This window comes from Cottoperca gobio, chromosome 3, assembly GCF_900634415.1.
Source record: "Cottoperca gobio chromosome 3, fCotGob3.1, whole genome shotgun sequence".
Classification (NCBI taxonomy): domain Eukaryota; kingdom Metazoa; phylum Chordata; class Actinopteri; order Perciformes; family Bovichtidae; genus Cottoperca; species Cottoperca gobio.
In genome coordinates this window covers 2100101-2115000 of record NC_041357.1, presented here as the reverse complement: position 1 = coordinate 2115000, position 14900 = coordinate 2100101, and the positions used below count along the sequence as shown (strand labels likewise).

General features: G+C 41.9%; 1 protein-coding gene across 1 annotated transcript in view; it reads left to right on the top strand.

The window, feature by feature from the left end:
• LOC115028927 (mucin-5B-like) overlaps positions 1 to 11370 on the top strand; it is a 36737-nt gene extending 25367 nt beyond the window's left edge. The window contains exons 13-29 of the mRNA XM_029462861.1: positions 168 to 237; positions 1115 to 1252; positions 1788 to 1952; positions 2034 to 2128; positions 2226 to 2352; positions 3187 to 3442; positions 4431 to 4483; positions 5002 to 5105; positions 5249 to 5400; positions 5522 to 5660; positions 6284 to 6394; positions 6675 to 6854; positions 6986 to 7225; positions 7757 to 7913; positions 8913 to 9041; positions 9316 to 9466; positions 11280 to 11370. Coding sequence (XP_029318721.1) covers positions 168 to 237; positions 1115 to 1252; positions 1788 to 1952; positions 2034 to 2128; positions 2226 to 2352; positions 3187 to 3442; positions 4431 to 4483; positions 5002 to 5105; positions 5249 to 5400; positions 5522 to 5660; positions 6284 to 6394; positions 6675 to 6854; positions 6986 to 7225; positions 7757 to 7913; positions 8913 to 9041; positions 9316 to 9466; positions 11280 to 11370 — 2358 coding nt within the window. The remainder of the gene's footprint in view (positions 1 to 167; positions 238 to 1114; positions 1253 to 1787; positions 1953 to 2033; positions 2129 to 2225; positions 2353 to 3186; positions 3443 to 4430; positions 4484 to 5001; positions 5106 to 5248; positions 5401 to 5521; positions 5661 to 6283; positions 6395 to 6674; positions 6855 to 6985; positions 7226 to 7756; positions 7914 to 8912; positions 9042 to 9315; positions 9467 to 11279) is intronic.
• Positions 11371 to 14900: the final 3530 nt, after the last annotated feature.

The following is a 14900-nucleotide window of genomic DNA, read 5'->3' as shown; positions in this document are numbered from 1 at the left end:
TAGATTGAGTCCATCACAGTGAAAATCACTTTTATTTCAAATGAATGCATTGTTGCAAGGTAATGCAGTGCATGCAGGATTTGTTGCTTCTTCTTTTTTTATTATCATTGAACACGCACAGATTTGAAAGATTTCAATAATATCATCTTGTCTGCTTTCATATAAAGGTGATCACCATCTATCCCAGTGGCAAGGTTTTTGTGAATGGCATCTACGCTCAATTACCCTTCTCTGCTGGTGAGAGACACTCCACTGCACAGTATTGTGACTTGTAGAGATTATAACTACATTATATTTCTCTATATAATGTATACCCACAGTTTGGCTGAATGATAAAAACTTCCATGTTTGATCTCTTCCTTTAATCTTAGGTTTTTATAGTCCATTGTTATTCTGTACAGTGAAATACTATGAAACACAACATCTGGCACACTGTGGATTTTAGTCACTGTCCATGCTTCATTATATAAATCCTCGTGTCTTTTCGGGTTACACCCTGCTGTCCTGAGTGTCTGTTCAAAACATAGTGGAGGGTATGTGGTGGTGCATGTGCAGAAACCATGTGAGCAGCTGTATGCTTCACTTCCTGCCCTTGATTGTGAAGTGCAGTGACTAGTTGCCTGTGTCTGCACCAGAAACCACTACGCAATGGTGGGCGTGGTGTGGGGTGACAGCGTGTTAGTGTGTGTCTGTGTTAAACTGTCATCGCTGGCTGCAGCGACATCTTGTGTCCACGGGATGTCACTATCTCACAGTGACAATGACTGCCATATGGAAAAGAATGACAAAAATGTGATACTAAATTAATAAAAAAACATGTAAATAGCAGAGATGTTAGTATTTCCAGGCACTAAAATCAGCAGCATATGATCAGTATTATTGCACTTCATGAGCATAATTTTTCCAACTACTACAAACATCCAACATCCCAACTACCATCTTACTGCAGATCCAGTGTCATTTCATTTTCCTCTGGCCTGGATAGGATGACGGCTTGCAGAAATTGATAGATTTCAGTTTTAATATGCTTTAACTTTGAACTGGTTTCCTAACAAGCCGGATGGGCAGACAAATAGTATTTAGCTATTTTAACAAACTCTCCTCCTCCCTGTAGTTGGGATCTCGGCCTTCAGAGCGTCCTCCTTCTACCTGCTGGTGCAGACGTCTGTTGGTGTTCTGTTGGTGGTGCAGCTCCAGCCAGTCATGCAGGTCTACCTCACAGTGACCAGCGACTACCAGGCCAACACCTGTGGTATGTGTCCTGCAATGATCTGTATGTGACAACAACATTGATGGCGTTATTGATCCTTGCTGGTTGTTGCAAACAGTAAATATGTGAATAGAATTAGAGAAAATAGGGGTCTGTAAACAAACACAAGCAAGCAAGTTATCCAACAATGTAGTACAGCTTGCCTAATTAGGTTATTATTCAGTTTAAAGTGATGATGTCAACTTTTTAAGATTACATGCATTCCTATATTCAAAGTTTGATCAATTTTCAAAACATATAGAAGAGTTACTTTTGATGAAAAATGAAATTGCATTTTAGAGCACATAGAGCTGATGTCTTCTACATTTAGACAATAGTTTCTATATTGGTCCAATGTAAATCATTTTCCTCATATTGAATATTTAGAATTTGGCATATGACATTTTCATTGATCACTTCACTTATCAGTCTGTTTCAGTATGAAAGAAGAAGAATAGAAAGTGACGTTGACATTGTAAAAGTGCCGTGTGGGGAAAGAGTACCACAGAATACTGACCATGATGCTCTCTGCCTGCAGGTCTGTGTGGGAACTTCAACAGTAACCAGGCTGATGACTTTCTGAAGCTCAGTGGAGTTCCAGATGCCACAGCAGCTGGTTTTGTCAACAGCTGGAAGACACATGCTGGTTGCCCCGATGTTAAGAGCAACTTTGAGAAACCCTGCAGTCTTAGTCTGGATAATGGTATGTCTGACTCTTTTCCTCTCTGTTAACACTGCGGGCTCTACAGAATGACTGATGTTGGTCCTTGTTTGTCAATGACAGAGAAGTATGCCCAGCACTGGTGCTCCATGCTGAGTGAGCCTGAGGGAGTGTTCGCCTCCTGTCATTCAGAGATCAGCCCTGACTCATACAAAGAGGTAAGTCTCAGTTTCCTGTGGACTGTACCTGGACCAGTCTCCAGGCCAGTGACATGACCTCCCGCTGCACTGCCTTTTTCATTTTGTCTCCTCACAGAACTGCATGTATGACAGCTGTAACTGTGAGAAAAGTGAGGACTACATGTGTGCTGCGGTTTCATCCTATGCCTATGCCTGTGCAGCTGCAGGAATCCAGATCAGCGGCTGGAGGAACTCCATCTGTGGTGAGTCACGTGTAAATGTGAAGCAGAGCAGCCGAACCAAACCCTTAGTGTTGCATCTGTATGGAAGGATTGAATCTGAGACCATGATGACAATACAAGTGCTCTTACTGCTTTCATTACTGTTATTTTTGTCTGATATGAGTGTGACAGAACCAGGCCTCGGTGCTTTGAAAGGTTCATACTGTGTTGAAGAGACTGCTTCCAGCAAAACATGCATTTTGAGTGTTATGACATAGAAATAGCTGTTTTCCCAGTTTGATCTATTCTATATTCACATTGTAATACTGTAGAATCACACCCAAGGTCTTATACATCTTTTTATTTTCCTTATCATACCTTTTTTGAGTGACAGCCTTTTCTTTCCATCCACATTTGAAAATCAACTTGAGTTAGTGAACACCGTGTCTGCTTTTATTGCTGTCAAAGATATCTTACTCCTGCATGCAGGGTCAGAGCTGGCCTCCACTGAGCCCCATCCTCCTTCTCTTTTAATGTTTACTGAGGTGGATTACCTACAAGACAGATGGCTCTGGCTATGCCAGACTACATTTGCACCATTGGCGTTTAAAGCCACTCGCTTTTACAAACAAAATACTTAATAATAATAATCCACTAAAAACAATAATTCAACCAAACACATAGGGTTCTAACAACTTTGGTGATTGGACCCCTAACTAAAACCAGTAGCAGCAAAAACACATTCAACAACCTGAAGCAATGCAGCAAAACTACAAACAAAACCTTGCTGTGACATTGTAGCACAATGGGCTAAATAACAGTGGTCCTTTAAAAATCTTTATGATCTGCACTGACTCTGTGCTGTCACCTCCTCAGGGAAGTATGCCAGCTCGTGCCCCAGCAGCATGGTGTACTCCTACAACATCACGTCCAGCAGTCACACCTGCCGGTGCATCAGCACCACGGACCTCAGCTGTCACTCCTCCTTCCCGCCCATCGATGGCTGTGTCTGTGCACAGGGAACCTATCTGGATGACACTGGGAAGTGTGTCCTATCTAATGCTTGTCCCTGTTATGACAAAGGCTCAGTGGTGCCTCCTGGACAGGTCATCAACAAGGAAGGGCTCATGTGGTATGAGAAGTTTTTATTGTAATTGCAGTGATGTGTATAAGTGTGTTATTCCTCATATTCCTGAGTTCTACACTAATATGTGTATATTCATACATATAAAATGAAAAGTTTGACTCAGACATGAAATGGCATTTTGTGTTTGTGAACTGATCATACTTACATAGTATAAATACTGACTGGTTGTAGTCTATGTGTTCAAAGACCTGTCAATCAATGTGAGAGTGACAGGCCGGCTGTGAAACTGCCCACCTTTTCTTCACAGTTGGATTTAAAAGAACAAATGAATGTTTGCTCTTTGGCTTATTTGTGATATAGTGAAAATATTACAAATCTTTAAAGGTTTAGTGTGTAAGATAGTGGCAGAAACTAGAGAACCCCCGCACCACATCTCTTTGTCCTCACAGCTGCCAGGAGGCTGTTCCTCTGAGTGTATATCTGCAGCCCCGGGAAACAGCGTAGCTTCAGTTAGCAGTTAGCTGGAGTTCAGCCACAGCACCGGGAACTGCAGACTCCCTGTTGCTGCCTTACACAGGTCCAGCAGCTGTGACTGCAGGGCTGGACCTGGTTCTGCTGAGCTCAAGTCTCTTCGGCTGCTGACCGGAGCTCTGTCTGACGGAGGCGGCTGCAGAAGACGAGACGAATGTGCGATTGTTTTTTAGTTTCTGCCACTTTGGATTTAGTCCAATAAACAAACGAACGTAACACGTTACACAGACTACAGCCCCGGTCAACATTGACTGACCGACAGGCATTACACAGGAGTAAATGCAATGCACAATATAAAGAATAAATTAGAATACAATAAATATGTCAAACTACCACAACTAAAATATGAACATTAGAGATTGTATGGACCCAGTTTAGAGGTGAAATACCGCGCCCTATTTCTTTGAAGCAGGTGGTTTAGAACTACAAACTTTAAACAGTGTGCAGTAATGTTATATACATGTATGTATATTAATGTGTCTTTTTCATATTCCTCCACTAGCACCTGTAAGGAGGGCAAACTCGCCTGCATTGGAGAGTTTATTATACAGCCATGTAAGTAACATAATACAGAATCACCTAAAAGTGAGTGTTACATTTTTTCCTGATAGTAGCGTATAAAGTCAAATGGCAGTACTGTTGGAATTTAGCAGCTGTACTCAGTGAGTATCTATGAATGCTGAGAAGTTTACAGTTATTGGGTCCTCTGGTGCTTCTTGTATTCCGGTAATAGAAAAGATTAAGAGAAAACTTGTCAGAAAAAAGCAAAAGAGCTGCTGACTCATGCATTATTTAAGTATATTACAAATGTAAACTACTGAATGTTTGTTATGCAATTGGTATCTGTAACTGATTCTCAGGCTGTGTGTTAGATTCATGGGTTTCATTTCCATGTCAAAGACAACATTTTAAATGATATCTTAATAATAAAGAGACTCCACTAACAAAGCTCCATTAATCAAGGTATACAGTGTCTTGGATGTTTCATGAAATCAGGACAGCAGTTGTGATTTAAAGTGACCAAGATTCATTTTAGAAACACATTAAGTAATTTCAGATATGTCTTTTCTCAGCATCCTGTGCTCCTCCCATGGTGTTCTTCAACTGCTCTGCTCATGGTCCAGCTGCAAGAGGGACTGAGTGTGAAAAGAGCTGCAACACATTAGACATGGCCTGTGTGAGTCACTTTTCCCCCAACATCAGGAACATTTACCTGAAAATACACATTATTAGTTTATATACATGAAATATTTGGATAATCTGAGCTCCGAGGTAAAGTACAAATGAAACACATGACTGTAAGTTTGATGCCTTCTGCAGGTGACCACTGGGTGCGCCTCTGGTTGTATGTGTCCATCTGGGATGGTGTCTGATGGTAAAGGAGACTGCATCAAGCCAGAGGCCTGTTCCTGTGTACACAACGGCATCTCCTACCAGCCTGGAGAGACCACGAAGGTGGACTGCAACACCTGGTAGGTGGAGTAAAATGCTGCTTTTTTTTTGGTTACACCTCCATCTGTGACTGACATGTACAAAGAAAAAGCATGTATTTTATTACAAGCCTGATGCCATCTGATCTCCATCTGTTTACAGCACTTGTAAAGACAGGAAGTGGCAGTGCACTACGGACGCATGTGATGGGACCTGCTCTGTCTACGGTGCTGGACACTACATTACTTTTGATCAGAAACGCTTCACCTTTGATGGCAGCTGTGAATACATTCTCACTCAGGTATGAATGCACATACAGTGTGTGGAACTGATGAGTGCACATGTTGTCAATTATCAACATGCTATAGAAAATTTCAATATATTAAAGCCAAATCACTAACTCTAACCCTGTCCTATAAAAGGTTTTGGTAAGCTGCACAAAATCAAAGTGATGCCATACTCTTGAATGTTCTTGCTTACTTTCTTATATGTTCCATGCAAGTAGACACCAACACTTAGGCACTCCAACATCTTAAATACACATTCATTAATCATGATTATTGTATACATTTTTCTATATTATGATTGGCCAGTGGTGTGTATCAGGAGTTCTCTGTGAGAAACATCTTAGAACATCATATTCTGAATATGCATAGTCCCGCTAGATGCTGCTGTAGTACTTTGGCTTATATTAGAGTTCATTTATTTCCATGAGAGAATGAATGTCATGTAATACATTAAAATCCAATGTCCCATACATTATCCCGGTGTGTGTGTGTGTGTGTGTGTGTGTGTGTGCGTGTGCGTGCGTGTGCGTGCGTGTCTGTGCGTGTGCGCGCGCGCGTGTGTGTGTGTGTGTGCGCGTGCGTGCGTGTGTGTGTGTGTGTGTGTGTGTGTGTGTGTGTGTGTGTGTGCCTCACTCAGGACTACTGTGGCAGTGCTCAGACTAATGGGACCTTCAGAGTGATCTCTGAGAATGTTCCATGTGGAACCACAGGAACCACCTGCTCCAAGACCATCAAGATCTTCCTGAGGGTAAACAGTCAATATCAAACCAAAAACAACTGCTATGTTATGACTCAATTGAAACTGATTACACAAAGTTGAAAAGTAAACTGGTCTTGGTATCCAGAAGTGCCATGTCCAAGACAACGGGACACTTTGCCAATATGCATACTCAAATCACTGGATTTGTGAGGGTAGTGTTGATGGAATATCACAGAAATAGAGGAGCTCCCTAAAGCTGCAACAGTGGATAAGTAATGTATACATATATATACAGTATACATATGAATATCTGTTCTTTTTTTTTTAGAGTGCAGAAGCGATTCTGACAGAGGAAAGCTACCAGCTGCTTTCAAGTGGAGATGAGGAAACAGTTCCATTCCGTTACAGCACTATGGGCATCTACCTGGTAATTGAAGCCAACAATGGACTCATTCTCATGTGGGACAGGAAGACCAGCTTGTTCATCAAGCTCAGCTCAAAATATAAGGTAAGCCTGAAAAATATGAAGGAAGGTTTTGGTTTAATGTGACTACAATTGATTTGTTCAGACAACAAAAGATACGTTTTGTTCTGATATTTAGGTTCACCAGCATGATATAAGGAGCTCTACTTTTTCAGGGTCGTGTGTGTGGGCTGTGTGGCAACTATGACAGCAGTGCGAATAATGACTTCACCACAAGGAGCCATGCTGTGGTGGTCAACCCACTGGTGTTTGGGAATAGCTGGAAGGATTTACCAAGCTGTCCCAACGCTCAGAGCATCAGCAGCCCCTGCACAGCCAACCCATACAGACAGGCGTGGGCCCAGAAACAGTGCAGCGTTTTACAGAGTGATGTCTTCTCTGCCTGCCACTCCATTGTAGGTTGTTGTTGAGACCATGTTAGACTTTTCATGAGTTTTCCTCTTCAGCCTTCAGGCCAATAGGTCAGATTTACTATGAAGACAGCACATAATATATTAGGCAGATTGTCTGTTTATACGACATAAGGTGTCTTTATACATGTAGGCGTTTTTCACGGCACCCAGACATAAATTGACAAGGTGGAAGAAATATCCAGATCCTTCACTTGTAGAAAGACTCCATCACAAGAAATTGTCCTCCATTCATTTAAATAAAGGTACAGTAATTATTTGCAAAAATGTATGCAGCATTGTGAGGTGAAGTTGAGGTGAAGTTTTGTGAAAAACAATTTCATATATCGTTGCATAGTTTTATCTCTAACAATGTATCATACTCTATAAACTGTTCATATGTCCTGTACTAAGATCTTAATCTGCTAAATAATCAGTAACTGTAGCTACCTCTTAGATGTAGAGAAGTAGGAGTAGAAGCATTTTGTGTTGTGGAGCTGCTTTTTCATTCGTGTATCATCTTACACTTTTCTCTAGGTGGATCCTGCTCCATACTATGAAGCATGTGTGTTTGACTCGTGTGCTTGTGACACGGGTGGAGACTGCGAGTGTTTCTGCACTGCTGTGGCCGCTTATGCTGAATCCTGTAATCAAGCTGGCGTCTGTATACGATGGAGAACCCCAAAGATCTGTCGTGAGTAACCAAGATGAAACAATACTTGTTTAAAAGCTTCAATAATCATATGGTTCATACATTTAATCTGAAACTAAATTTATTTTTAAGACAAAGGGAGGGACAAAATCCCAGATTCAGATTAGCATTAGGTGAGCCATTCATAGCACAGATTGCTAGTACTAGTGCCTTGACTCAGATTCAAGCAGCCATGGGGAGCCATGGTGCAAATAGACACAGACAGAAACTAAACCAAAATACTCAAGGAATCATGGTCAGCATTCATTGTTGTCTATCAGGGTCTTCATCTGCAGCATGCCAATCTCAAGTATCCATATCTCTACTCTTGGCCTCTGCCCTTTGGTAGGCTCATATTTGGTAAGACCCAACCTCTTAACAACCAATTAAAAAAAAGAAACCAAAACCCAGGTAATACATATTTCCGGGCCCATCTACTGCCTGTGACTGATATTATTGTCACTGTGCAGTCATCCATGAAAGTCCTGAGGGAGACTTGATGGGGAGTTTGGGCAACTAATTATTTCCCTCTGACGACAATGCCAGCCTGAAAACACTTTTTCAAAAGGAAGTTACTGTAGAGTTTCAGGATATATTCTTGATAATTCCATAAAATGACTGTAACATCAGTCCAGTACAGTCTCCACCAGTCTCTCTTGTGTTTGTAAGGTTCAATCTCAGCACCACTCGGTGGTTGGGTTTAAAATACTCTATAATAGAACAAGGCTTTCTAAAGTGAATAAACGTGAATACGTGAATATTCCTATGACTAGGCGGAGTGGATTAATTTAGACTGACATATTCTTTATGTCTCAGCCAGGTTTCAGTGAGACAAAATAAATGAATCTAATCATTCTGACATGATTAACAATTTTACTATATTTATACTTATCCTTAGCCAGCAGTTTAAAACAGTACAACCACACTTCTAAAATGAGCAGTATGTTCTCTCAATAGCCCAGTCTGGAATGTGCCTATATTAAGTATTATTCTCCTTTCCAGCTCTCTTCTGTGATTACTACAATCCCCCTGGTGAATGTGAATGGCACTACATGCCATGTGGATCTCCTTGTATGAAAACTTGCAGGAGCCCCTTAGGCAGATGCTCTTCACAGATGCCTCCTCTAGAAGGTACAGGATAATCTTTTTTTAACTTTACCTAACCCCTAATCAAATTTAATTCAAGATCGAAGATTTAGGATTGAACACATTAATTGTATTTTTTGACATTCCCTGAATATAGTTGTGTGTAGTAAGAAGTTGCTTAATGATATTGCTCATTCAACCACCAAGGTGAAAACACAAAAAAAACACTTTCAATAGGTGGTACCCATGGTTATAATCTCAACAAGTATTAGGAACCAATTCCTTGCACTGTGTGAACAGTTGTTTGTTTTTCAATTAGGTTGCTATCCAAAATGTCCTACTGCTCAGCCATACTTTGATGACGATACAATGACATGTGTTTTAAAAGAACATTGTGGCTGCTACGATAAAGTGGGGAGACACTATAATAATAGGGACACAGTGGCAACAACTGAAAACTGTCACACATGGTAAGTATCAAGGATCATCAAGGATATATAAATTTGTGCCAGGTTCAAATGAAAAGGAAACAAATGAAAACTGAAATGAAAAATAATAATGTATTTTACGTTTTCTTCCTTGAAGTACATGCAGTTTAATGACCATCCAATGCCACTATGATGCCCAAGGTATGCAACATTTTGGAATGATTGTGGGTTGTAAAAAATATATATATATACTTATGTTAGGTAAATATGTTAACAATACATCTTCTCTCTTTACAGCCTGTACTTGCACATATGATGGTAATAAATATCACCCTCAAAATACCATCTATAACACAACAGATGGGCATGGTAACTGCATCACAGCAGTGTGTGGGACAAATGGTACCATTGACAAGAGGTCGTATCCATGCCCAGAACCCACATCAACAACACATATGCCCAGTGTAACCTCTACTACAGTAAGCCAGTCTTCAACCACCTTTGTTTTTACATCAACCACACCAGGTATGTGCAAGGTATTTATTTTCGAAACTGAAGACATATTCAGCTGTATAATGTTTTAAAGATTTACCACATACAGTAACTAGCCCCATATTATGTGTGTCCACAGAGCCACACACAGTCACATGTAATCCTTGTGAATGGTCGCCATGGTATGATTCCAGCTTCCCAACATTGGGAACTCCAGGAGGAGACAATGAAACCTATGAAAAGATTAGAGAGGCAGGGCACAAAATATGTTCCAAGCCAAGCCAGATAAAATGCAGAGCTGAGAAATTCCCAAATGTCACCATTGACAATGTGGGACAAGTGGTGCAATGTAATCTGGCTAAGGGGCTGACATGCAGAAATGAAGATCAGTCAGGTCCACTGGCCTTGTGCTTTAATTACCAAGTCAGCATTCTGTGTTGTGACTATAGTGCATGCTCAACAAAGCCTACTCCTTCGAAAACACCTCCAAGCTCAACTGCAAAAACCTCAAAAGTACCTACAACAACCAACAATGTAACCAAAACACCGTGTCAAGAAACATTATGCCACTGGTCTGAATGGATAAATTCAGACTACCCTGAATATGGGAATGGAGGTGGGGACAATGAAACAATAACACACATAAAACAGAAAGGATTTAACATCTGTGAGAATCCAGTGGCAGTGGAATGTCAGGCTGTGCACTACAAAGGATTGCCGATTAAAGAATTGGGACAAAAAGTGATATGTAATAAAAAAGAAGGATTAGTGTGTGAGAACAGTTTACAGTATCCTCCCATATGTTTAAATTATGAAATAAGGGTAAAGTGTTGCAACACTGTGCAGTGCAGCACAAAAGCACAACCTACTATTACTTTCACAACAACAACAACAAATAAACCATCTTCTACTACAACTGCCACAGCCTCTACCACTACAGAAACTACATCTCAGCCACTGACAACTCCAACAGTTCCACCTTCTACAACAACGCAAACAACTACTACGACTCGGCCAGCTACAACTACACCTTGCCCTGGGGGACATGATATGACATGTGGTTGGTCAGAATGGATCAATCTTGGTAAACCTACACAGGGCCCTGATGGTGGAGAGGATGAATCCATCCAGAAGATAATCTCTGCTGGTTATCATGTATGCTCAGCTCCCGAAGAAGTCCAGTGTAGATCTGTACAATACCCAAAACTTTCCATGTCAGTGGTGGGACAAACTGTGACGTGCAACAAAGATGTTGGTCTTATTTGCAACAACAAACAACAAGGGCTTCAGCAACAGTGTTTTGATTACGAGATTAAATTTAAATGCTGTGGGTGTCCAACACCTTCAACTCCGTCCACTACAGTACCAACAACAACACCCTCAACTCCTTCAACTACAGTAACAACCTCAACACCTTCAACTACAACAAGCACAACACCTTCTACCACAACTGAAACAACAACTCTTACGACTCAGCCACTGACAACTACACCTTGCCCTGGGGGACATGATATGACATGTGGTTGGTCAGAATGGATCAATCTCGGTAAACCCACCCAGGGCCCTGATGGTGGAGAGGATGAATCCATCCAGAAGATAATCTCTGCTGGTTATCATGTATGCTCAGCTCCCGAAGAAGTCCAGTGTAGATCTGTACAATACCCAAAACTTTCCATGTCAGTGGTGGGACAAACTGTGACGTGCAACAAAGATGTTGGTCTTATTTGCAACAACAAACAACAAGGGCTTCAGCAACAGTGTTTTGATTACGAGATTAAATTTAAATGCTGTGGGTGTCCAACCTCTTCAACTCCGTCCACTACAGTACCAACAACAACACCCTCAACTCCTTCAACTACAGTAACAACCTCAACTCCTTCAACTACAACAACCACTACACCTTCTACCACAACTGAAACAACAACTCTTACGACTCAGCCACTGACAACTACACCTTGCCCTGGGGGACATGATATGACATGTGGTTGGTCAGAATGGATCAATCTCGGTAAACCCACCCAGGGCCCTGATGGTGGAGAGGATGAATCCATCCAGAAGATAATCTCTGCTGGTTATCATGTATGCTCAGCTCCCGAAGAAGTCCAGTGTAGATCTGTACAATACCCAAAACTTTCCATGTCAGTGGTGGGACAAACTGTGACGTGCAACAAAGATGTTGGTCTTATTTGCAACAACAAACAACAAGGGCTTCAGCAACAGTGTTTTGATTACGAGATTAAATTTAAATGCTGTGGGTGTCCAACCTCTTCAACTCCGTCCACTACAGTACCAACAACAACACCCTCAACTCCTTCAACTACAGTAACAACCTCAACTCCTTCAACTACAACAACCACTACACCTTCTACCACAACTGAAACAACAACTCTTACGACTCAGCCACTGACAACTACACCTTGCCCTGGGGGACATGATATGACATGTGGTTGGTCAGAATGGATCAATCTTGGTAAACCCACACAGGGCCCTGACGGTGGAGAGGATGAATCCATCCAGAAGATAATCTCTGCTGGTTATCATGTATGCTCAGCTCCCGAAGAAGTCCAGTGTAGATCTGTACAATACCCAAAACTTTCCATGTCAGTGGTGGGACAAACTGTGACGTGCAACAAAGATGTTGGTCTTATTTGCAACAACAAACAACAAGGGCTTCAGCAACAGTGTTTTGATTACGAGATTAAATTTAAATGCTGTGGGTGTCCAACACCTTCAACTCCGTCCACTACAGTACCAACAACAACACCCTCAACTCCTTCAACTACAGTAACAACCTCAACACCTTCAACTACAACAACCACTACACCTTCTACCACAACTGAAACAACAACTCTTACGACTCAGCCACTGACAACTACACCTTGCCCTGGGGGACATGATATGACATGTGGTTGGTCAGAATGGATCAATCTTGGTAAACCCACACAGGGCCCTGACGGTGGAGAGGATGAATCCATCCAGAAGATAATCTCTGCTGGTTATCATGTATGCTCAGCTCCCGAAGAAGTCCAGTGTAGATCTGTACAATACCCAAAACTTTCCATGTCAGTGGTGGGACAAACTGTGACGTGCAACAAAGATGTTGGTCTTATTTGCAACAACAAACAACAAGGGCTTCAGCAACAGTGTTTTGATTACGAGATTAAATTTAAATGCTGTGGGTGTCCAACACCTTCAACTCCGTCCACTACAGTACCAACAACAACACCCTCAACTCCTTCAACTACAGTAACAACCTCAACACCTTCAACTACAACAACCACTACACCTTCTACCACAACTGAAACAACAACTCTTACGACTCAGCCACTGACAACTACACCTTGCCCTGGGGGACATGATATGACATGTGGTTGGTCAGAATGGATCAATCTCGGTAAACCCACCCAGGGCCCTGATGGTGGAGAGGATGAATCCATCCAGAAGATAATCTCTGCTGGTTATCATGTATGCTCAGCTCCCGAAGAAGTCCAGTGTAGATCTGTACAATACCCAAAACTTTCCATGTCAGTGGTGGGACAAACTGTGACGTGCAACAAAGATGTTGGTCTTATTTGCAACAACAAACAACAAGGGCTTCAGCAACAGTGTTTTGATTACGAGATTAAATTTAAATGCTGTGGGTGTCCAACCTCTTCAACTCCGTCCACTACAGTACCAACAACAACACCCTCAACTCCTTCAACTACAGTAACAACCTCAACACCTTCAACTACAACAACCACTACACCTTCTACCACAACTGAAACAACAACTCTTACGACTCAGCCACTGACAACTACACCTTGCCCTGGGGGACATGATATGACATGTGGTTGGTCAGAATGGATCAATCTCGGTAAACCCACCCAGGGCCCTGATGGTGGAGAGGATGAATCCATCCAGAAGATAATCTCTGCTGGTTATCATGTATGCTCAGCTCCCGAAGAAGTCCAGTGTAGATCTGTACAATACCCAAAACTTTCCATGTCAGTGGTGGGACAAACTGTGACGTGCAACAAAGATGTTGGTCTTATTTGCAACAACAAACAACAAGGGCTTCAGCAACAGTGTTTTGATTACGAGATTAAATTTAAATGCTGTGGGTGTCCAACCTCTTCAACTCCGTCCACTACAGTACCAACAACAACACCCTCAACTCCTTCAACTACAGTAACAACCTCAACTCCTTCAACTACAACAACCACTACACCTTCTACCACAACTGAAACAACAACTCTTACGACTCAGCCACTGACAACTACACCTTGCCCTGGGGGACATGATATGACATGTGGTTGGTCAGAATGGATCAATCTTGGTAAACCCACACAGGGCCCTGACGGTGGAGAGGATGAATCCATCCAGAAGATAATCTCTGCTGGTTATCATGTATGCTCAGCTCCCGAAGAAGTCCAGTGTAGATCTGTACAATACCCAAAACTTTCCATGTCAGTGGTGGGACAAACTGTGACGTGCAACAAAGATGTTGGTCTTATTTGCAACAACAAACAGCAAGGGCTTCAGCAACAGTGTTTTGATTACGAGATTAAATTTAAATGCTGTGGGTGTCCAACACCTTCAACTCCGTCCACTACAGTACCAACAACAACACCCTCAACTCCTTCAACTACAGTAACAACCTCAACACCTTCAACTACAACAAGCACAACACCTTCTACCACAACTGAAACAACAACTCTTACGACTCAGCCACTGATAACTACACCTTGCCCTGGGGGACATGATATGACATGTGGTTGGTCAGAATGGATCAATCTCGGTAAACCCACCCAGGGCCCTGATGGTGGAGAGGATGAATCCATCCAGAAGATAATCTCTGCTGGTTATCATGTATGCTCAGCTCCCGAAGAAGTCCAGTGTAGATCTGTACAATACCCAAAACTTTCCATGTCAGTGGTGGGACAAACTGTGACGTGCAACAAAGATGTTGGTCTTATTTGCAACAACAAACAACAAGGGCTTC